General features: G+C 45.0%; 1 protein-coding gene across 1 annotated transcript in view; it reads right to left on the reverse strand.

The window, feature by feature from the left end:
• NOD1 (nucleotide binding oligomerization domain containing 1) overlaps positions 1 to 24,819 on the reverse strand; it is a 45,271-nt gene extending 20,452 nt beyond the window's left edge. Inside the window, exons 1-3 of the mRNA XM_063100433.1 lie at positions 24,799 to 24,819; positions 2,393 to 2,714; positions 1,153 to 1,327 (exon numbers count right to left, since the gene is read on the reverse strand). Of these exons, the coding sequence (XP_062956503.1) occupies positions 1,153 to 1,327; positions 2,393 to 2,593 (376 nt within the window). The 5' untranslated portion in view covers positions 2,594 to 2,714; positions 24,799 to 24,819. The remainder of the gene's footprint in view (positions 1 to 1,152; positions 1,328 to 2,392; positions 2,715 to 24,798) is intronic.
• Positions 24,820 to 25,295: the final 476 nt, after the last annotated feature.

Consider the following 25,295-nt stretch of genomic DNA (forward strand, 5'->3'; position numbering starts at 1 on the left):
GCTGCAGGTCATTAGGTGTCTGTTTTCTTTCTCTGCACACTTTCCTTTTCTGGACATTTCACATAAATGGCATGATACAATATGTGGTCTTTTGCATGTGGCTTCTTGTAGAGTGAATTATACATTAAAAGCTACTGAAGCAGCTGGCTAGAAAACCAAAAGAGAAGTCTTTTGGAAGAACTATTCATTCTAGGAGTATTTTTCTTTTTTTCTTGGGGGAAGGCAGCAGGTGAGACAGGAGGAAGAGGGAGCAGAAGCAGCCACTGCAGTGGCCAGGTCCCCACTAGGTGCAGGAGCAAGAACTTGGCCCTTGCACTCTGCCGCTTGACCTTGTTTCCCCAAAACATACACCGACTCTCTCGGACATTGTCCTTTGCATCTGCTTCCAAGGTCTAACTGGATTCTTAAAAAATCAGAGTTTGGGACCTTGGTGCTAGTATGTTACCAATCACTGTCTCGAAGTGAAGGGAGCAAAAGCAGGGAGGGAAGGTGCCCTGCCCCAGGAGCCACCTGGCCTGATTATGTCACAGCCTGCACAGTGCTGGAACTGCCGCTGTCCTGATCTCCATTTGCAAGTCCACACTCGTGAGGTTATCTCACAGTGGTCTCTCGCACTAGACTCTGAGCTCCTGAGGGCAGGAACCATATCTGCGTGTGCTCACCACTGTGTCCCTGGCACCAGCACAACACCTTGGCACGTGGTGGGCACATCAAGAATACTTGCTGAACTGATCGATTAAGGATCAGCTTGGAAATAAAGACTGACCCCCAGGGGTGATAGAAGAATACTTTGCCTAGAATCGAACCTGGAAATATTTATTAAAGGAAAAAAAATACAGCCTTAACCGTGTGCAACCAATAAATGTCTACATATGTCAGGACAGGCAGTGAGCAGGAGATCAGAACAGAGGCCATTCCCGTCCTTCCAGGGGCCCCTATATAAACCAGACCAGCTCCATGTGGTCAGTTCAATTGCAGTCACATGGGCTGCACTTGGGTGACGGGGACCAGCTCTCCCTTTCTAAAATCGGAAGAGCACCAGGCCTGCTTCCTGAGGGAACCATGGGGCTGGCCATGGTGGAAAATGCTCTAATGCCCAGCCGGGCATTTCCAAACCCCAGGGCCTTGCTTGCCCCTGGGGCTGATGCATACCTGGATCGGTGTTGACAACAGCTTTGCTCTGAATGAGCTGGGAAGGGCAGAAGCCGATCTCTGACAGCCAAGGCGTGAGGTCCACGTAAGCGTCTGTGAGTTGCTGGAGCACGTAGAGGAAGAATTCGGACACTTCCTCGCCCTTGCTCTGTACCAGGTCCAGAATTTTGCGGACCTGGTGGAGGCACAAGCATGAGGCCATGAGCTGGATGAGGGGCGTCCTCCTACTGGAAAGACCCCCAGGCGGGCTCAGGACAGGGCTTCGAGCTCTTGCTAAGGCCAGTAGCATGGCCATCCACCCGGCTGTTGTGAGATTCACCATGTTGGAGGCCTAGAACCTGCGAAACGGACCTCCTTAGCAAGAAATAAAAACACACAGCTCGAAAAACCCAGGAGGCTTTTCAGGAATAAGCGTGGAGAGGGAGAAAGTCACCCCTTTGTCATAAAGAGGTGGGGTGGCTGGGCCATACAGCAAGAGGATGACAGACCCTTATGTGAATTATATGTTAAAAATAGCTTTTTTGTTATTAAAAATGCAGAGAAAAGATCAAGAAAGAAGACCAAAGCACATGAATGTGCTACTGGGCTTGCTGCAGAAGCCAAACAGGCTCTGTCATTCCTCCAACCAAGAGGCAGTTTTTGGTCTCGAGTTTATTTTTCAGAAGATGAAACAAATTTTAAGTGACACTAAGGGCTGTTAGAACCTCCTACAGTGGAGCGTGGAACATTCCTTACTGGGGCCAACCTCGGGATGTCACCATTCCTGAACCCACAGTGGTGCCCGTTCTGAGTGTGACCCAGCCATGAGCAGCCTCCAGAGCTTGACCACACTCAGTGAGCAGCAGGGCTGGTGTTCTATGCTTGTTTTATTTTTCCCTCCTACTAATTTAAAGTGGATGAAAAAAATGAGGGGAGGGCCGGCCAGTCAGCTCAGTTGGTTAGAGGACAGTGTATACCAGCCAGTCCCCGCCCCCCCCCCAAAAATGAGGTGTCTGGGAACCAATGCACATAGCAGTAAGAGCTGAGGTATAAGCGTTTGCTCCAGACACATGCACAGAAGTGAAACACTTGACTGTGCAAGAGCCAACAACATGGTCATTTACGTTCTACTAAGACCCTAGTGTGAAATTCCTCCCAGTGTACTGAACTCTCAGACCTCTCCACTCAGGTCAGTAGGGAGAAGCCCCCATGGCTACCGAGGTTTGCATGCTGCCCATGCCACTCCCTGTCACCAGGGCACCTTGTCGGGCTGGGTGGGGCAGGCGCACACAATCTCGGCATCTTCGGCTGAGAAATAGTCATTCTTCAGCAGATTGTCCAGCAGACATTGAGTGTTACGGATGTGAGTGACCAGTAGCTCCCGGTTGACTTTCAACAATTTAATGTAGGAGAAAGGATCTGAAGGGGTCGTTTCCATCTCACTGTGGCCCTGCTTTTCCATAGCTAAGGTAGCAAGTGGCTACTTTTCCCAAATTCATCTTCAGCCTCATGTGTCTCCCTGGCAGAAGGGCAATCAGGATCCAGGGCCAGCCCTCCAAGGCCCCTGCCAATCAGTGCAGCCCCTGAAGAGATAAATGAAATCATCAGTGAAGCAAAAGCCATGGAAGGATCCCCCACCTGCCACTGGTCCTGGGCTTTCTCTCCTCAGAGAAGGAGGGAGCCATGCTTAAGACTTTTGGGAGATGGATTAAAGAAAAAAATCATAATTTTACTGCTTCTACCTGTGGGCTACATTGCTAGAGTAGGGGATCAGAAATAGCCAACTCTTTTGTTGGGCCAAACTTCTTAATTATTATTTTAAAAAAGAAAGCAAAAGTTCGCTTCAACCCTATACTGGGACAGAGTTAGAAAGATGCAGTATTTTACATAAGGTTAACTAGGATTGGAGGTGTCTGTATCCCTCAAGCAGACCCAGAATTGGTAACAGAGGAGCAGTAGGGGTGGGTGGGAGAGAGGGTCTGAGCACAACATGGCCTAAGGAGAGAGCCAGCCAGCCAGCACGAAGTTTCTTGGCAGAGCCAGAGCACGGGACCCGGGGGCAGTGACGTCTCAGTCATCACTGCCTGTTCTGGGTTGTACTGTTACCCCCCATCCTTATCCGTACTGCAAAGTCTGTTACATACAAACACCTTGGGGAATTCAGGAGAAGCAATGGCCGTGTGTGGAATGAAGGGGGACAGAGGGAGGGAAAGGGCAGGAGGCAAGAGGAAGAGCTGGCTGGAGTTCCCAGGGAAGGACGACCAGGAGAGGCACCTCCCTGGAAACCTGGAAAACCTTGTGCAGGTGCTGAAACTCTTGCTGAGTAGGAACAGGGACTCAGGCTATTTTATTTGGGTATTAATATATAACTTGGGTTCATCCCAGAAGTGCACTGGCTTGCTTTCTTGTAACAACAAAGAAAACTCATGTAAGTTCCTTTGGCCACTTCTCTGGTCACTCTTGTGTGTATAAAATAAATCATAATCCTAGAAGTGGAAAGGCCTTGAGCAGGCACTTTGTTCTTTGTCTGGGTAAAAAAAAACCCATTTCAGAAAAACAGTTAAAAAAATTTTGTTGTTAAGTTAAAAAAAAAAAATTCATCCATCTTTAAACATTGCCAGTGTCATGGATGTATATTTCATAAGGCATGTCTATTAACATCCAAGTCCTGTGGTCTCACACTGTTTCCCACCAGCTCAGATGTGAGTCTCCTGCTCTTTTATACACTTGCCTTTTCTTTTTTTTTACCTATCAAATTACTAAACATACAATCCTTACAGAAATTCCCAGCTGAACTCCACATAACAACTTCCCTTCTACAACCAGAATGATGGAGCAAGCTACTGTACAATTTCACATGCTAAGCCACAGAGGGCAAGAGATCTTCACCAAAGAGAGTGTACAGGGATGACAATGACTAGTTAATCACCATTCCACTAAAAGTATGCTCATCTATTAGATGCTAACTCAGCCTTTTCTATTGTGGTCAAGACTACGAGCCACTTTAGGCCCATAGCTCTAAAAACTATGTTGCCTTAAGGCGTACTAGTTGATAATACTAAATTTAAATAAGTAGCTAATATACCTTTTTAAGTTTCTGGTATCATTCTTTGAAGTCAGAACATTTTAAAACGACATTTTTCCTTAAATCTTCAATTTCCAATTTATTTCTGGAATCTACAACATCAAGGAAAAGAAAGGTTTTTTGAAAATACTATTGTACTGAATAGTGAATGAATGAATGAAATTGGTAAAGGATGATTTTTTAAATCCAGGTCTCCTTAATCTGGGAGTACTCCCTGCACCTTCTTCTGGGACAGCATTTTCCAAACGTCAATCACTTGGGCACCATCGTCATGTTTTTTGTTGTTCTTGCCGTGATTGAGTCCCAGCTATACTTTATTTGCTTAACTTTTTGGTTTGAATTGAGTTCTTTTTTAAACTCTTAATTCTAAAGGAAATTTTATGCCACCCTTGTAAACAGAAAACATATCACAATAAATAGAAAGTAACACAAAAATGAATTCCCAGAAATGAAACAATGTTGTTGCATTCTAGCTAGTAGTGCCGCTTGGAAAGGCGCTAGGTTTCAGGCCTGTTTGCTCTAAGAAGCATTTGAAAGATGTTAAAGACAGAACTGAGACTTTCTCTTTAAGATGATTACAAGTCTGAGGGAAAACTGGAAAGGAATCGCTGTTTCACTCTGTGAGTCAACGTTCTTAATGCCATGCCTCATTCTTCAAGGCTGGGACTGGCTCTCCCAACCCCCTTCACACTCCTTTCCTAATAATCCTTGTCCATCTGCAGAGAGGGTCCCACTTACTCACTGCTTCTGCCTCCTCCAAGCCTGTGACTCCCACAAAAACAGTGACTTGCCTTCCCAGACTTTTCCTGTAATAACAACCACAGACACCTCCACCCCTTGCCATCAAAGGCAGAAACTTAAGGAGAGTCCCCTGATTTATGGCCGCCTAAATAGAGCTATATATTTATCACATGCAGCCAGCTGGCAAGGAGGCTGGTGTTTTACATCTTCCAAGCCCTGGTTTGAGATTTAATCAGGTGTGCAGAATTAGCTTGATTCAGCAGGAACTTAACGAGGTAGGGATGTCAGATGAGGAAATAAAGGAAGTGGAATACTGCCCTGGTAAACAGAACCCCAGGTAGACCAAATCCATGCCATGGGATACTGCAGAGAAATTCAAAGTTCATGGACAGCTGTTACAGAAACACCAGAGAGCTGGGGATCTGCTGGCCCCGAGGGGAGCTCTTTTACTTTCTACCCCGGCAAAGGGAAGGCCGAGGTTGGGCCAAGGCCAGGTTCCTGGGATTTGGGTCTGCTCTGGAGGGTGGGGCTCTCCCAGGCCAGTCGTGTACTTCAGTGAGCACTGAAGTTGGAGATCCTGGTGAGGCAGCTCCAGGAAACAACGAAAGAAAAAATCAAGTTAGTGGAGGTGGCCAGAAGACAAGACCTCCTGCAGAATAGAAGGTGGACCACCAAGTGGACAAAGGAAGCAGGAAAGATCAGTGAAGCACGAGCCCATAGCCTAAAGCCATCTCTTGAGGCAAAAGGGGGTGAGGGTAGAGCCTGTTGGCAGGGAGGGAGCTGGGGGGTTAGACGGGCATCTCCTACCCACTCCTCTTCCTCCCGGCCTCTGATCTGCCCTGAGAAAGGATGATGTCCCAGGGTAAGAGAATCCCAGGGGCAATTCACCGCTCCTGGCTCCTTATGGAAATCTGTGCCCACATCCCATCTTGGAATTTGATCTTCTGAACTAAACATAAAGTCTACAGAGCCTTAGAGAAAACTCAGGAAATCTGCTCTGTGGAGATTGGGGGAGAGCAGACATTCAAAGGAAAAAAGTAGAGAAGAGAGTAATTCTGTACGAGTATTGAGCAGTGCTGCTGAATCGGAATAAAATACAAGCCTCATGACAATTTTAAATTTTGTAGTAGCCACATTGATAACAGTAGAAACAAATAAGTAAAATTAATTTTAATTATATATTTCATTTAACTCAGTTATGTTCAAAATATTGTTTCAGTGTGTCATCAATATAAAATTTATGAATGAAACACTTTACATTCTTTTCTTCATACAAAGGCTTTGGAATTTGGTGTGTGTTTTACGTTTATAGCACATCTCACATTGGACCAACTACATTTCAAGTGCTCAATAGCCACAAGTGGCCATGGCTACCTAATTGGCCAACATAGCTCTAGAGCAATCACTGGAAGCTGGTGGGTAGTTAGCGAGACATCTGAGCTCCGGCCCGCCCCGCTATCACCTGATGCCAGGAATGATCTGAATTGATTTTCAGATCAGTTTCATCAGAAAGTCAGTGAGACAGAGATTTAAAAAGTGAGGTCACTGATAATTCTCCAAACTCAGAAAGAAAATAAGCATAGGACCTGCTAGTTTCTGCTCAAGGCAAATTTCCTTTCAACTATGAGACACAATTTTGCAGTTATGCATATTTACAAAGATTAGGTACAAAAAATGCTGTTGCCAGTATGGTAAGATGGGGTCACATACCACTGGAAGGAATGTAAATCTGTGGAAACCTCTGGAAAGCCACTTGACAGAATGTGTCAATAGCCTGTGAAAAGTTTCTGTTTTGTAACTTTCACTTCCAGAAATCTGCCTTTTGAAAAGAGTCAAAGATTCTGACAGTTTCTTTGTTTTGTTTTTCTAAACTAGGGACTTCTGCTCCTAGCTATGATAGTGAGTAGCTTGTGGCTCCCACAGAGGACAACTGTGGGTGAATGGATCAACAAAGTGTGGTGTATTCATACAATAGGGTACTTTCAACAATAAATATGAATGAAGTAAGAATACAACATGAATGAGCGTCACAGATATTATGCTTAGTGAGAGAAACCTGGCTGAGAAGAGTATGGAGTGTATGATTCCATGCATTTTGAAAATCTGATCTAGAGATCAGATCAGTGGTTTCCTGGGGCAGAGTAGATTGGAGTGGGGGAGAATGTGACTGCAAAGAGGAATAAGGGAAATTTCTGGGGAGACAGCAATGTTCTATAGGTTGATTGGAGTATTATATGAGAATACTTCAAAAAGTCCATGGAAAGACTCACATTATCTTTCAGTTCTGTTTTTCCACGAGTTTTTTGAAGCACCCTCATAGATCTCACATATGTGTGTGTATGGACATATGCATATAGATATACATGTATGATTGGTCAAAAGTCAACCCATACACTTAATATCTGTCAATGTTATTGTATCAAATTATACATCAATAAAGTTGATTTTTTTTTAAGTAAATGCAAAATAAAGACATTTTCCAGATAAAAACTGAGACACTTTGGTGCCGGCACATCTACACTAAAATAAATACTAACTAGAGTTTTTCAGGTAGAAGAAAAATGATCCCAAGACAAAAAATGACACAGAAAGTGTTAACGTCGGTGAATATAAGTACTGATGGAACAAAACAATATTATTATCTTATGGGGACTGAAATATATGTAGAATCACCATGCATGACAACAGTAGGACAAAAGGTAGGAGGGAGTAAACGGAGTTAAAGTCTTCTAATGTCAAAGCATTTTCTGGTAATAGGCAAAAGTATTACTTTATAACACTGAGCTCTAACCAGCTGAGCTAACCAGCCAGCCCAAAAGTATTACTTTATATTAGACTAACAATTTAAGGATTTAGGTTTTAATCTCTAAGATTAAAACTAAAATAATAGTAAAAGAATACAAGACAGTAGAAGGAGGAAACAATAATAAATATACTTATTTTCAAAAAAGGGCAGAGAGAGGGAAAAAACACAAAACAGGTGAGACAAAAACTAAACACAATAGACATAAACTCAAATATATTTGTAATTAAATGTAAATGGATGAAATACACCAATTAATTATAAGACATATGAAGGTACTTGAAAAAGTTCATGGAAAGATTTGTTTTATCTTTCAATTCTATTTTTCCACGAACTTTTATAAGTACCTTCTAGATTGGCAGATTTTATCGAAAAAAAAATGCTGCTTAAAGAGGCACACCTAAATAAAATGGCAGAGTTTAATTCATTCATTCATTCATTACCCAAAAGGAGAAAAGATATACTAGATATACACTAAAAGAAAGATGGCATAGCTGTATTGAAATTAAAGTAAAATTTAAGGGAAGAAATATTCCTAGAGGTAGAGAAACATTCCAGGATGATACAAAAATGTTCACTTGTATGCACCTTGTAACATATTTTCAAAATATAAAAAGAAAAATTGACAAAAATAAAAGGAGAAATAGACAAACCTACAGTCATAGTGAGGGACTTTAGTACACTTCTCCAAATAACTGAAAGAACACATAGATCAAATAAAAAAAAATGTAAGAAAAAAACCAAGTTTGTCTTAATTGATATATATAGGGCACTGTACCCAACAGCAACAGAATGCACAGCATTTAAGTGTACTTGGGGTGTCTGTTAAAATTGACCATATTCTGGACCATAAAGCAAGTTCTTAACAAATTTCAAAAGACTAAAATCATTTAGGCTATGTTCTCTAACCACAGTGAAATTAAGCTTGAAATCAATAATAAAAAGACACCTAGAAAATCCCCAAATCCATAGGTGAAACAAGAAATAAAAATGGAAATTAGAAAATATTTTAAACTGCATGATAATAAGAATACTTCAGAATTTGTGGGATACAATTAAAGAAGTTATAGAAATGTTTAGCCTTACACACATATATTAGGAAAAACATTAAATCATGTCATTTTCTATCATGTTTTTAATTTGTTATTGTACCATGGATATTTTCTCTTGTTCATAAGTATTTTTTGAAAGGGTTTTTAAAGGATATGTGAAATTTTATTATATGGATGGTATTCATATACATTAAATATAGTCATATAACTACACATACTAAGAAAAAAGATCAAAAGGAAATCCACATTCATTGTGATTATTTCTGGATGATGGGGTTACAGATGACCTTATTACTTTGATTTTGGGGGCATAATCCAAATTATCTGAAACAAAGCAAAGACTTCATGAAAGAGGTGAACTTAGAACCCTAAAATGAGGGAGGTTTGTGTCAAAAGTGTCAAAAGTATGGGGCTTAGAGGGGCTTTGAGCTGACCACTGTCAGAAGGCGTGTCACCCCACATGATGAGTCACTGGGGACCCATCGGAGGAATGATTAACCTAGAATGGAGTCTCGCCTCCCAGACAGGAACCAGGACGCATGGGCAGAGAGTGACTTCCATTCCTGTTTCTGTCCCAGAATTACGGGGAGGCCCTACGGGGAGAAACTGTAGACACCCACACACGCAGTGTCACTTTCTAAAGAGGGATTCATCCCAGGCCTCTTTCTTTCCTCTTCATTATCCCAGGGGACCCCGAGAGGAGATGTGGTTCCTTGTAACTGAGATGCTAAGAGAAAAACATTTTATAAAGATGTTCTCCAGATGTTCCTTTCTATGCTTTCATAACTTTTCCCCTAAATGTACAAACAAGGCCTGGTCACTGTAGACAATCTGGGAAATGCAAAAAAAAAAAAAAAAAAGTTTAGAGAATAAAAATAGTTATCTATTACCTACATGCAATAACCACAATTAACACTGTAGAGTATTTCCTTTCTGCTTTTATCTGTGTACATATACGCGTACCCTGATTTGTGCATGTTTGTGCATGTTTGGTGTCAGGTTTTTTGTTGTACCCTGCCATTATCTCCTGTTCCTGTGTAACTGCCAAGCTGCAGAAGCTGGTGTCCCACTGACATTGGTTTCTAGAAAGCAGAATCTTTGCTTTACCTAGCTTTTCTTTTATAAAGAAGAGTAAGAATTCACCTGCCACTATGCCGTTTTAAAGCTCTGCACCTGAGAAATTCCTCAAAGATGATGACGAGTGGTAGCACCTTCTTGGGTCAGTCTCACCTGCCTGAATCCCAGCAGCAAATCTGAACGCCTCACCTAGCAGCCTCCACCAGCTGCCAAGTCGCATAACAACATTCTACCATCAACATGACCCTGGAATGGCTGCCGGGAGGTGGGCAGGTGTGGGGAGTGACGGAAAGACTCCATGATGTTGCAGCCTCATTCATTCCTTCTACAGAGATCCACTGAGCACTTGCTCATGTCCAGCCCTGAGTGGGGGCACCAGCAGGGCACAGTACCATAATAGCTAATACCAAGTAAGTGCTTTATTGGGGGACCAGCAGTGATCTAATGCTTTACACATACCACGGGAGGCAGGACAACACATGGGTTAAACACATGGTTTCTAGAGCCAGCCCAGCAGAGTTCAAATCCTGACTCATTAGCAGTTTAGAACAAAGCTCCTGCTGGGGCGGGCCCATGGCTCACTCGGCAGAGTGCGGTGCTGATAACACCAAGGCCATGGGTTCGGATCCCATACAGGGATGGCCGATTCACTCACTTCAGAGAGTGTGGTGCTGACAACACCAAGGGTTAAGATCCCCTTACTGGTCATACTTTGAAAAAAAAAAGAACAAAGCTCCTGCTGAATGAAGCTATTCCCCCAAAATATGGTGCTTTGACATGCTGGAACAAAGGAGCAGCCCCAAGGGCCAAGGTCTCTCTGACCATACCCGCATCTCTCTCGAAGCAGCATGAGTGAAGCTGTTTTCTTCCTCTTTTTTTTTTTTTGACTGGTAAGGGGATTGCAACCCTCGGCACGGTGTTGCCTGCACCACGCTCAGCCAGTGAGCGCACGGGCCATCCCTATATAGGATCCGAACCTGCGGCCTCAGCGCTACCAGCGCTGCACTCTCCCGAGTGAGCCACGGGGCTGGCCCGAAGCTGTTTTCTTATCTACCTAGGTTTGGACCTACCAAAGAAGAAAACAATTCCTTTCTCTAATTCATTGATTTAATTCATATCACAGGAAGAAAGTTTGAAGTCTGTCAACACAGATTTTTGCCACAGACCATTGTCTTCTATTTCAGTCCCATTAAGCATTTTGAAGAGAATCATTTATCAGTCATTATCTGCTCTGCAGGCCCAACAGACTTTGTCCCAGGTCATTGTATGTTCTCCAAGAGCACTGAATCCCCCTAAAAATGATTTACTCCTACACACCCATCTCTCTTCCCCTGTGAAGAAGGGTACACAAGATTTGTGCCCCCGAGTTACTGGAACAATCATTCTGTGATCCCCCCATGCCACGCATGTTACAATAAAATGTGTTATGCCTTTTCTCCCTAACCTGCATTTTGTCAGCTGATTTTCAGTAAATCTTCAAGGGGTAAGGGGAAGTTTTCCTTTGGCCCCTTCAATGCCCAGGCCTGCACTGCATGGGGGCCCCAGTGGGCCACAGTACCATAATAGCTAATACCAAGTAAGTACTTTACTGGGGGACCAGTGTTGATCTAAAGCTCTAGATACACCGTGAGAGGCAGGGTAACATATGGGTTAAATGCCTGGTCTCTGGAGCCAGCCTGGCTGAGTTCGAATTCTGACTTGTTAGCAAGTTAGAACAAAACTTCTGCTGAATGGACTGTGTTTTCTAGTGTTTTTCAGGCTGCAGGGGACAGGGGCACACTGGGTTTATCTCTGTTCACGGGGGTTTATTATAAGATCACTCATTATAAGGATCATTACTAATAAGCAAGTTAGCCAAGTGCCAAGTGTAGTAGATGCCAACTTAGAGTTACAACACAAAGTTTTTTTGTTTGTTTGTTTTTTGTTTTTAAACAGCCAGCTCTATGCAGTCAGGACATTCTACAAGTATTTCTGCTGCCGATACTTTCTGCACAGAAGGTTGGAAACAAATACAAACATAAACAAAACTGAGGCCAGCCTTGCCAGCAACCAGGTAACATGGAATCTGGCCCAGTGCCACCGGCCTCTGCTGCTATCCCAGCCCTCCCTCCTCAGGCTCTTTTTATCTTTTGAAATGTGAGTTCCCAAACAGCCTGCTGTTCTCTGCACCCTTGACAGCCACAGGAAAAGGCCAATGATTTTAAAAATACAGAAAGGATTGGCTTATGGGATATGACTTTATTGACCACAGGACGGCTTTTGCAGTCTTTCCTACCCTTTCCTTGAAAACCAACACAGTGGTAGATGTGTGCTTTTCATTAAATAGCTCAGGTTTTTCACTTAGGCACCTGGTAGGATCATGCTTCCCTACCACCTTGAAGTTACTTGCTTTAACTCATGCAATGTGAGCAGAGAAGATTGTGTTACTGTGGGCAGGAAGCTCTGGGCGTCAGTGAATAATTTATCAGTGTGCGACTTTTTCCTCGTGCACTGTGACTGCACCATTCAAGGCGGCTGCTCTGTCGGCCCACAAATAACTACAGTAAGTAGGGCCTCCTGCTAACTTGCAGTGGACACAGAGCACGAACAAGAAATAAACCCTGGTTATTGGAGCTACTGAGAATTTGGAATCATCTGTTACTGCAGCACAACCTAGCCCAATAATTTGACTGAAACAATAATGTTGGACAAGTAAAGCATTCAGCACATGGGGCAACTGAGGCCCAGAGGAGGGAGTGAGTGTCTGAGGCTAGATAGCTGCTGGGGGCAGAGCAGGAACAATGAGGATGTCTGTCCCCGGAAGCTTACCCCCACCCTCTCCCTTCCTCCACAGGACAGCAGCTGCTACAGGACAGAAATCCACACATTAAAGGATCCATCTCAGCAAAGATATACCACTTTTTCTTTTCACATGCAGTACAACTATTTATTTAATTAAGATCAAAGATGAGTTAAAATACAGCATCATTTCCTGCCTACTTCAGACCTGGAAGTAATCTACATAAGAAAATGCTAATTTACTAAAAAGAAAAAAGCAAGATACAGATGGATAAGCCTTGCGCCCTTTGGTACTGAGGTCACAGCCCCTGCTTGTTCTCCTCGTGTTGGCATCCCAGGTCCTGCCGTCTCACCCCCAACAGAACACAGTCATCTCAGCCCAGTCTCCACACTCACATCTGTCAGAATAGCTGGGCAGGTGCCCTTAAAAGCTAAGCAGACATGGTCAGTGATGAAATGAACATGATGGAACTATATGTACTGACACAGAAAGACCGCCAGGACATACTGTCGCTTGAAAAGTGCAAGTTGCAGAAAGAAATACAGACTATAATATAGCATTTATATAAGTTGCCCACCTCGCCTGCCCTCCAAACACACAAAACACTCAATATTTTCTATAGGCACACATCTATGAACATAAATGCGAAGAAAAATATCTGGAAGAAGACACACTATGTGAGAATAGAGATTGCTTCTGGAAAGAGAGGAAAGGCACCAGGATTAGAGTACTGCTTTTATTCAAAATGTTTTAATATTTTTATAAGAAGACTATATACAGATCCTCCTTGACTTCTTTTTTTTTTTTTTCCCAAAAAGGATCCAAACCCATGGCCTTGGTGTTATCAGCACTGAACTCTCCCGACTGAGCCACGGGCTGGCCCCCTCCTCAACTTCTGATAGGGTTATGTGCTGATAAACCCATCAGAACTTGAAAATTTCGTAAGTCAAAAATGCATTTAATACACCTGACCCACCAAACATCATAGCTTAGCTTAGCTTGCCTACAGTTGGGCAAAAGCATCTAACACAAAGCCTATTTTATAACAAAGTGTTGAATAGCTCATGTAATTTGTCAAATGCTGTACTGAAAAAAAAAATGCTGTACTGAAAGTGGAAAACAGAATGGTCGTGTGGAAACTGGAAGTTCGGTTTCTACTGAATGCACATTGCCTTCACACCATCATAAGGTTAAAAAAATCAGTCAAAACATTTTAAGTTGGGCTGAGCCCGTGGCGCACTCGGGAGAGTGCAGCGCTGGGAGCGCGGCGACGCTCCCGCCGCGGGTTCGGATCCTATATAGGAATGGCGGGTGCACTCAGTGGCTGAGTGCTGGTCACGAAAAAGACAAAAAAAAAAAAAAACATTTTAAGTTGGGGCCACCTATACTTGCATAATTAAAGATTATTTTAGAACCTTTTTAATCAGGGCATCTCAGACCATTTTGAGGTACAACATTCTCAGCAATCACCTTATTCTAAGGAACTCTAACTTTCAGCTCAGAGAGCCCATTCCCCTAGAAAGAAATTGCTCAGTCCTCATTAAACTACATGACTGTTCATTAAAACCAAACAAACTCAGATGGAATGGGTAAGACTCTTTCTGCATTCCTGTACGTAAATGAAAAGCTCTTTTTGGTTTGGTGAAATATCAGTAAATCTGGTGGGTTTGTGGGTGGAAGTAGTTTTATTTTGTCTTCCGTTTAGTAGGAGGCTGTCAACTTATGGTATTACCATTTAGCCTAGTTTGAAATAAGGCATCTAAAGTGAAAAATCGATCCCCAGAAAAATAGTACAGAGCAAGAGTCAACAATACCAACTTTCAACTAGACTTTAACTCGCAGGACCTCAAGCAGTGCCATGCTGAAGCAAAGCTCAGTGGTTATCAAACATTCCCTCATTTCCCTTGTCTTGTGTTTGCCCTTCTGCTCATGCAGCACACACCTCTGAACACTTAAAACATTATCAGCTCAACTGCCTTCTGAAACATTCTGACCCCGCGTAACGTTTTAATTTTGATTTCTCAGCAGCAAATGGATAATGCCAAAGAGGCCTCAGGCTTCCCCCATGTCTGCTCCCCACCCGAATGGTTATCATTACCAAGAAATCCATTTCAGATTCTTTTTTCCTTTCTATTAAAAGCACAACCTGCCACTAATGTCTAACCAGCAAATACCATCTCTGGCAAAGCCACAATCTGCCATACACAGTATGGGCTTCTAAACATTCTGTCCACCACTGTCCTGGACAATACGAATAGATCATAGATATTTATTTATTGAACTAAAGTAAGTTAAAATAAAGTCATCATTCCCTGCCTACCTCAGAGATGACAAAATGACAATTAGAACAGCCTCCACCAACCTGACCGTAACCCCTAGCATAACCTGAATGCATATATCCGTGAACACTGAAGATTGTATCTGTTTTTATTTTTTATTTTTGGGGTGGCTGACCAGTATTGGGATCTGAACCCGTGACCTGAGAATCATATCTAGATTCTCTGTTAGGAAACTTCTCTACTGAGTAAGATTCATTTTAGTGAATTTAATCCACGGCCTTCTCAGACTAGTTTTACAAATGAAGAAGGTAATTATACTGTATCTGTTGATATGAACCACTTGGATATTCGGGGACAAGGTGATGATGTGACCAGCATGGCTGTGCTGTCCCTCAGGCTGCCCAACAGTGAGGTGGGTGGACTCACCATCCCAGCAGCACTCGGGCAGGAAGCTAATACCAAGCACATTTCTATACAATATTGCTGGATGCCCAGAGAACACCCACAATCCGTCAACTCAAAGTGGCTCCTACTTTCCCTGATGCATAATCCACAAAAATCTGTTTTTGTTTTCGTCTATATGTTTCTCTTGTTTTGTTTTCAATATCTTAAGGACCTTAACCTGGAAAACAAGCGCAGTCCTGTATGCCTCTGCCACACCAGAAAACTACTGACAGCCTCTCTAGAGAAAATTCAGCAGATGGATGAAGCTACAATGATCATTTGAAGCTCTTAAACTCCATTGACACTCATTTACTTTGAGCATCTGAAAGCACTTAACCCTCAGAATTTCAAAGCAGATAGGACCCTCCTCTCCTCCCCGCTTCCTTCTCCTCCCCACGCCCTCCCTCTGTCCTCCCCTCCCTTCCTCCCTCTAACTCTCTCTCATTCTCATGCTTTTGAAAGCACCATATAGGGTGAGCCATGATGCCAACACCCTGCCTACAAAGGAAGGATTGCAGACACCCTTCCGCAGCCGCCGGGCCTTTTGGGAAGGCCGGTGTCTGCCCCACGTCCCTCAGAGCCAAGCACCTCCTTCGTCTGGTCAAGGAACCCTGTACAGGGCGCATGGACGACAAGCCCCTCACCTCTCTGCTGCAACCCAGGACTTCTGGAGTGGAAAGGAATGTTTTCCAACACACCCATTTTGGAGGTGAGGAAACTGAGGCCCTGGGCAGGGCAGAGATTTGTTGGGATCAACCAAAACTAGAGCCCGGGTCTTCTGGCACTGAGGCAACTGCTTCTTTCATTTACTCCTGGCTTGAGTACCAACTTTAGCTCCCCACCCCCCTCTGCAGACACTGACACCTGTCAGAACTGTCAGAATGGGAAAAAGGCAGGGTCCATGTCACTCTGTTCCTCCCCTAAGCCCATCTCTCCCCACTGGGAATTCCCATGGCACTTTATCCCTACCTCTCTCAGAGGACATTGTACTTTCTTTCCTAAATAATTATCCTCCTTTCACATGGATTGATAGCGGCAGTAAAGAGCAAAGACTTGAAAGCCAGGCCTCCTGGTTCCCATCGCCAGCTGTGTGACTGGACAGATAACGCTCCCCTTCTGTGCTTCTGTGCTGCCAATAACAGCACCTGACTCACAGGATCGCTTGAGCATATGATGAGCTATTCCACATACTGTGTTTAGAACAGCACCAGGCACACAGAAAGCACTTGGCATGACCTACAAGAGGGCAGCCTAGGCCAGAACTTCAGTCTGGTCACCTCCGAGGCCCAGCATCTGTGTGAGTCTGTATCTCCAGCACATGGAGGATGCTAGATAAAAACTGTTCCATCAATGAATCTGGCCCAGGGCACTGCTGTTAACAGGTGCTTCATCAGTGCTCACTGAATGAATATGTGGATTTCCATAACTCACAGACTCACTTAGGGAATGTCACTTGCTAAGCTTATTAGTGAATAAATTTGGATTTGAGGGCCAGCCCATTGCTCACTTGGTAGAGTGTGGTGCTGACAACACCAAGTCAAGGGTTAAGATCCCTTTACCGGTCATCTTTTAAAAAAAAAAAATTGGATTTGCATCAGTAGTGTTTTCTATTGTTCTAAGGCATTTATAGTAGCTGCCACCTTAAAAAGGTTAACCAGAGTCCAGCTCACAACTTCCAAAGCATTATCTGTACAACTGGTACTTACCTACTGCTTTGGGAAGATCTCCCCACAGTGAGTGCCTTATAGGGCTGATTCAGTTACTTATTGGCACTTCCTTGGTTTTATCCAGGCTTTGAAAAACAAAGTTCCAAACACGCTCCACTTGTTATTCATCTCTGAGGGTCCAGTGAATAAGAATATCTTAATAAGGAAAACCAACAGAAAACAACAGAGCCTTGAATGAGAAGCCCAGCTCCAGGAAGCCTGCGAGGGGCTGAAGCGCTCACGCAGAGACAAGCGCTGCAGAACCAGCAGATCCGGTAGCTGGAGGACAGCTGGAGACGGCATTCAGGACTGATACAGAAGCTGTCTGAGGCTTCTCGAGTGAAAAGCACTCCACGAGAACAAAATATGTTAGTCACTGCAGAAGCTTGAGCTGAAACTTGGCCTTGAGCAAATAAACACTCTGCTGATTACTGGCCAAAGCGCTTAGCTGAAGCCTTTTATTAACTCCACTGAACATGTATCCACAGTCAGCAAGCATCTGGGACACAAATCTGCCCCGGAGCTCAGCTGGAGAGTACCTGGCGGTTTACGTGCAGTGACCCTGAGGGGCATTAAGAGGTTGAGACGATGACAGAACCATGATCCCTTAACTGTCCTCCCCAGAGGCTGTGCACCCTGGGCCAGGATTGCTTTGGATCCCTCGCCAAGTGAGGTTCTGTCTCATGGAGAAGGCTGCCCAACCAGTCAACACACACCTGACTAGCCACCGTCTCTCACACTGCTACCTCATGACAGCTTCATGGAGGAGGAGAAGAGGATCCGTGCAGATGCCTGAAGCAAGCCAGCATGCCATGGTGAGGACTCTCGACACTGGACAGTGGAGGCTTTTCCTGTGACATGAAAGCTCCAAATCATTTCTTTTTTCCAAACCCCATGCCCCCCAAGTGTGTGCAGATTCCCCAGCAGATGAATTCAGATTTTCAAAGGTGAACAGGTGGGGAAAGCAGCCCTTTCAGGACTTCAGGGCTACAGCCAGAGGGAGCAGAACATTCTAGCATGGAAAACTGCCCAACATCCACCCCCTAGCAGGGGGGCTTCCCAGCACTTGTGCCTGCAGACCCTGGCCCCTGACACCCCCCCCCCCACCAAACTCCCTCCACTCTTTGGGGTCTTTTGTTCCAAGGACCCAGAAGGACCGAGGGGCCGAGGAGGACCACCCGCATTTACACCCCTCTGTCCCAGAAAACCGCAGAGCAGGTGCCACAGGCAAGGGGGACCTGGCTCTGAATTCTGCTTCTGCCTTCTTTCGCTTTGTTCTGAGCCTCAGTTCCTTCATCTGGAAATTGAGAACCGTAATGTCTATCTCTAGAATTGTTTCACACTTTAAGACAAGATTTATAAGACTTATTAAGTAGGGGTTATTAATTATCTTTTTCTTGTAGGTTACTAATGACAGAGAAAAGGTGGGGTGGGGGTGGGACATTCCCTAATGACTTCCCACTGCACTTTAGAATAAAATAGCAAATCCTTACCCAGCCCAGGAGGCTCTGCTTGGCGTGAGCTGGGTTCATTCTCCAGCTCCTCCCTGTACCCTCCTGGGCTCAGGCCCCACCTTGCAGGCCTCTCCACTACTCAACGCACCCAGTTCCTTCCCACCTCTGGGTCGTCAAACACTGCTCCCTGTGTCTGGCATGATTTCACTCCTTTCTTCCATCCTCAAGCCCTAGTTGAAAAGGCTCATTCCTGGAGAGGCACGCCCAGGCTCCCCATCCTAGCATGGCTCTGATCTTCTGTCTCATGACGTGCTGTTGCTTTCACTTAAAGCACTTACCACAATTTAGAGTTATGCATTTACCTGTGTGTTAAGCACCCACATCCCCACTATGAACTGAATGTCTGTGTCCCCCCAAACTTCCTGTGTTGAATCCCTAATCCCCGATGTGATGGTGTTTGGAGATGGGGCCTTTGGGAGTTGGTTAGGTTTAGACGAGGCCATGGGGGTGAAGCTCCCATGATGGGATTAATGCCCTTATAAGAAAGGACATGAGAGAGGTCTATCACACTCTCTTGCTGCCATGTGAAGACTCAGCAAGAGGGTGGCATCTGCAGGCCAGGAAAAGGGCCCCCATCAGAACCCAACCATGCTGGCACCCTGATCTTAGACGTCCCCACCACTCAAACTGTAAGAAATAAATGTTTGTTGTTTAAGCCACCAAGTCTATGGTAGTTTATTACAGCAGCCTGAGCTGACTGAGACATCCCCCAATAGCTTGTAAACTCCATTTGGCCAGGGACCGGGTCTGTTTCAGCCATTGCTGTATCCCAATTACTTAGCAGACACCTGGCACCAGCAAGATCTTCTGATAATATTTGTTGAATTAATGTTGAAGAATTAAAATTGAAGAATTGGAACCGCAAAGAGCCAGAAGGAACCAGAAGCTACAAATAACTTTCTAACAGCCTTCAACACCAGGCTGGGGAGCCAGCTAAGTACTTCACACTCAGGAAAAGCTAGAAAAACAATTGTCACATCGTTACCAGGAACGCTAAAGCATTCACAACTCACTCAATTGAGAATTTGTTTTTCTGGGCCCTTAGTTCCACTGACCCAGGCCTCTGGGAAGATTGCCAGAACTGAAGAAGAGGCAAAAACTACCAGGGTATAAAGGAGAGGGGAGATGAGTGTATTAGTCTGTTTCTGTTGCTTAGAATACCTGAAACTGGGTAATTTACAAGAAAAGAAAACTTATTTCTTACAGTTTCAGAGGCTGGGAAGTCCACAGTCCAGGGAACACATCTGGTGAGGGTCTTTTTGCTGTTGGTGACTCTTAACAGCAATGCAGGGTGTCATATGGTGAGAATGGGCTGAGCAAGTGAGAGCGAAGCTCTCTCCCTCTCCTTATAAAGCCATCAGAACCACCCCCATGACCACCCATTAAACCAACAATGGATTAATAGTTCAGGAGGGTACAGTCTTCACAATCTAATCACCTTTCAATTACCGTGATAGAATTTCCCACCCTCTTAACACTGTTACAATGGAGATTAAGTTTCCAATACATGAATTTTGGAGGACAAATTTAACCCATAGCAATGAGTAAGGAATTTCCAAAAAGGTGGTGTACTTAAAGCAACAGGCCACTGCACTTTTGATGGGATATTGTTTTAAATTCTGCCCACCAGAGTCCCACCCTCGGAACTTCTAGGCCTGGTTTCTGTCTTCCCAAACACTTCACACACCTGTCTGGGTGAAGGCATGTTTTATTATCCTCAGGCTAACAATCTCAGTGCACTGAAATGACATTTATCTTAAAACAAACATTGTAATCCACCCTAGTAACATTAGTCAATACCAGTATCAGGGGGGTTTGTTTTTTCGGTTTTTTTTTTTTTTTCTTTCTATCAATCTCAGTTGATATTAGATCCATCAGTATAGGCAATGGTTGAGATTTAAAAGTTATCTGGAGAGGGGAGGGGCTGTTGCTCCCATTTTCAGTTCATAAGCAGGCAGTTCTTTGGAAGCTGAGGCCCTGTTTCTAGAAATATAGCTCTATGCAGAGCATGTCTGTTAATCACAGGAGGTAGGTGTGGCATGAACCGAGAGGGAAGGGCCTCACTGAGCAGATGAGCCAGTGGTTAAGAACAGGGACCCTGCTTCAAGTCCTGGGCACAGCACTTGCTATCTGTTGACTTTGGGCTAGTTATTTAATCTCATCTAGCCTCAGTTGTCTCACCTGTAAAATGGGGAAAATAATAACTTCTGCATAGGGCTGTTGCAAGATTAAATGAGCCAAAAATGACAAGCAAACAAAGAAAAATCCCTAAAGCCCTTACACCAGTGTGGCACATAATGAGTCTGTGTAAGAGTTTTCTATTATTATTTAGGACCTACCAGATCAGACACATCATCATTTCACTTAATCAAATCAAGCCTCAAATCAATCCTTCCAGATAGGAAGAGTTATCCCCATTTTACAGACATAAAAACTGAGGCTCATAAGGATTAAGTACCTTATCCAAAGTCACACAACTAGGAAATGGCAGTACCAGCCTTGGAAACAAGGTAATCATCATAATCACTAACATCATAATAATCACCATTTACTGAAAGCTAGAGGGTATGCTAAGCACTTAACATAGATTAGCTCATCAAATACTCAAAAACACCTTGTAAGGAAAGAATTATTATAACTATTTTACAAAGGAGGACACAGAGTTGGAGAGGTCAAACATCTTGGGTGAGGTCACACAGTTAAGGAACAAAGTAAGGGCTTACTCCCAGCTCTGACTCCAAAACCCATGGTTTCCTCAGGACTTATAAGTCCTGCCTGTCTGGTGTTTGTTACAGCTCTCGTGTCTCCACCTGAAATCATCAACATGCCCAATTTCATATTAACTACAAAACAATGGCCTTATTAAATGGATATCAGGGATGGCCCTCTCAATGAAGGGGTCTGCTGTCCTGAATTGTAAGGAGTTAGTATATCCCCAAAGAAAAGCCTTAGCTTTCCACCCAATTCCTTCCAGGTTTGGTTTGAGGTCATAGACAGCAACTTGAGAATGTGTTAAAATGAAACTTGGGAAGTTCTTAGTCATTAGGCCTTTAATCTTTTGGGCATTAGAATGACACAAATATTCTCCTAAGTAAATGGTCCTCTGCTCACAGCTTTTCTACCATGTAAAGAGCTTCCTTAGCAATGTGTAACTGCCCCACCCAATACCAGCTGCACGTGGTTCTCACCTTCCCAGTTCCTCTGACCCTAACCTACATGGTGGTGATGATACATCAGAAGGGCAAGGGACATCAATATTCTGAGACAAATACACAATGGTGGTGAATTTTCATGTTTTATTAAAATATTAATTCACCAAAACCTGGTGTTAATCTGGTGCTCACTTTGCAATTACATGGGCCCTTATGATGACCTATTTACTAGTCCTTTAAACCATATTTTTTATCATTTACAGTAAAATGACTCATCAGCAAAGCAAATTCCTAAGCAGTAGTTTACTGGAGAGTAACCTATAGATTTTAATGAGTGTAACACAAAATTGCCTTGTTGGCCCTAGGGAAGTGCATCCTTTGTCAGGAACTCTGCCCCTATCCAAGGGCCAAGGTAAGATCCCCACAGAGTGGCACTGTCTCCGGCTGACCCGATGGCTCCTGAGGCTGGGAGGACAGCAGAGAGGAGGGGTGGTGGCAAGCTTGCCTTCGCCAGCTCCTCATAATCTCTGCCCACAGTCTGGTCTGTGGCAGTTCCAGACAAAACTCAAGTTTAAATAAGAATTCAAGCCAGGAAGTCTTGCTTTGACAAACTTTCTGGTACTGGGTAAAAACCGTCAATTAATTAAAATGGCAATGACTACTCACCTCTGACCGCAAGAGTCAAGTTTGGAAGAAACACCTGCCCACAATGAACATTTGATGGAGCAAGGAGGAGTTTTCCTAGAAACAAGTTCAGGAACTTGTGGATGGATGAAAGGAGGCCCTTTGTGTGACATGCAACAGACTGTCCCCAGAAGAGAAAGAAAACAGGACATCTGAAAACTTGCACAATACCTATAGCTTCTGCATGACAAAAATTCAGACCAAGTACAAATTTTAGCTTTTCTAATTTCATCTTGCCTAAAATCCCCCAAAAAGAGAATTATAGAAGAAACTAGTAACTTAAAATTCAAATCCTACATTTATGTTAGATTTTGAGCAAATATTGAACCCTTTTAGTTGTATAAGAGACAGACTTTGATACTGTTGTTTAAGCAAATATCAGGTATCACACATGCACTATTAAACACTTGGCCTTTATACGTGCATTACTTCACTGTTTATATTTCTAATGTCTAATCTAAACAGTGCTACTGTTACTATCAAAGTGACTGTCAATGACACATGGAGTGGGTACCAGGGTAAAAGTTTCAGGTGGCTCCCAGGCACCAGCAATGTTAGGATTTGGGTTCTTTCAACCACAGATTCCTGACTGTCCTTGGTCACTGGAAAAACGATTCACCGTCCCTAGGCCAAGAGCAAGACAGGATCAGCAGTGGCATGGCCTGGGAAGCTGCCAGCCGAGGTCTCAATTCTGAGACCCTGTCGACAGCCCGGCCTTCTTAGGAGGCCATTTTTTGATATATGTGGCGATGGGGTGGAGGAAGTCTCAAGATTAAGTAGAGTTTTCTTTTGTCAAGAAATTTGTTCCTAACACATGGAGTAAAACTGTATTCCAGAGCCATTCCTCTGGGGGGAGAAGCTACTGAGATCCCAGACCTCAGAGCACCCATGGAGCCGTCCTCTGAGCAGGGCACAGCACGGGAGAAGAGCATGAGAATGGGCTTTGAGGGGGACATTTTCCCGACAAATACTGTCCCTCATAGTGACTGGACTAAATAAATCATCGTCAGACACAGATTGCCATGCCTGTGGCTAATAACTATGACTGACAGAGAACCCGCCATGTGCCATTGCCCTGCTGGCTGTTTGATACGCATTATCTCATTCAACTGTGTTAGCCCCAGGAAAGAGTTACCATTTTATCCCTGTTTTACAGGCAAGAAAACAGGGGCTCAGTAAGGTCAAGGGACTTGCCCAAGGTCACATATCACAGAAGTGACAGAATCCAAATTTGGACAGACTCCAAAGCTTGAACTAATTTCTCCACTCCACAAAAACAAACCTACTCTTCTTACAACCTTGGAAAGACCCCTCTTCCACCTCTCAGCTGTTTGTTTTAAATCCACCCTCCTTATCTGCCTGGCATATTTGGGAGAAGTCTGTCAATGGCCCTGCTTGCCTGGATTACAGCTAGATACCTGCCCCTGGCATCTACCTCCAGGTGAGAACAGGGAATCCACTCCTCTCAAATACCCATGGTAGTTATTGTTCCCTGAAGGTGATAGGTGAATCTCAGACAGGGGACTTTTAGGGAGGACAGGCCTGATCCTCTGGCAAGCACACTGCACACCTTCTGGCTTCACCCTAAAAGCAGAAGGCCCAGAAATCATCAAGGCCATGGGTTTACTGAAACCCATGAAAGCAAAAGGCCCAGAAATCATCAAGATCATGGGTTTCCCCAGACTTACTTTCCAATACCACCCATCAAGCATTTCGCAGAATGCAGAACACACAGGACACCATAATGTCATTCCTTATGTTTTTCACAATGTGCCAAAAGACTGTGTGCGTATCTCAGGCTTTTCCGAATGTGACATGCAGGCGACCCTACCAAGCATTGCCTCATTTCCGTGTTTTGTGGCCCATGCAACCCAAGGGAAGTCCTTGCCTTGTCCGCAGGACCAAGCAGGACACTGGGAGCAGCTGGTCCGTCTGCTGGCTGGACTTCAGGAAGGCCCGGTCTGCCCTTCCACCCTCTGGTTCCTAGCCCTGACTGCACACTGGAACCATCCGGGGAGCTTTTAGATGACACAGAGGCCTGGATCCACCCCTACAGACTCTGATGGAACTGATCTAGGGTGCAGCCTGGGCCTCTGGATTTTAAAAGCGCCCCCGGTGATTTTCAAGGGCAGGCAGGACTGAGAAACCGTGCCCTCGACCACAGTGGTAAACGATTCTGCTGACACTGAAGTTCATCCTTGTGAACTCTCGCTGCAGTTTCACAGCTCCTGCCGAGCAGCCTCGCACTCCGCCCGCGCGCAGATCCCGCCTCCCCGCGCCTCTTCCCTCGCGGCGCCCAGGACCCCAGAAAGCGTCTGCCCCGCGCGCACCCCCCGGGCGCTGAGACTTACGGATCAGCCAACTTTGCAGACTTCGCAGCAGCTGGAAGCGAGAGCAAGAGCCGGGTGCGCCGGGGACGGAGCACCGTGGCCCAGAGCACGGTGACCCGGGAGCGCGAGGACGGGGAGGGCGCCGGGCCCGCAGCTGCGCGGGGGGCAGGGCCGGAGCGGCCGCCTCGCAGGCCGCGAACGGGAAGTGGTCGGGCGGCAGCCGCAGCCGCGCCCCTGTGGCTGCGCCCCGGAGCCTGCCGCCTGCTGGAAGAGGCCGAGGCCGGGCGGGGCCGGTCGAGCTGGGGCTCCGCGGCGCGCAGAGTCGCCGCCAGCAGCCCTAAGGGAGGACGAGCGGCCAGCGCCAACGCGCAGGGGCGACTGGGCAGGCCCCAGAGCTCGCGACGGATGACACACTTGGAACTCCTTGTGCCAATTCAGTCGCCGCCGCCGCGAGCCAGGCCCAGCCCCCCAAAGTGCCAACCCAGCATCTGTCACCAGAGCCGACGCCTGGACGGGAC

This window comes from Cynocephalus volans, chromosome 6 (genome assembly GCF_027409185.1).
Source record: "Cynocephalus volans isolate mCynVol1 chromosome 6, mCynVol1.pri, whole genome shotgun sequence".
NCBI classification, from domain to species: domain Eukaryota; kingdom Metazoa; phylum Chordata; class Mammalia; order Dermoptera; family Cynocephalidae; genus Cynocephalus; species Cynocephalus volans.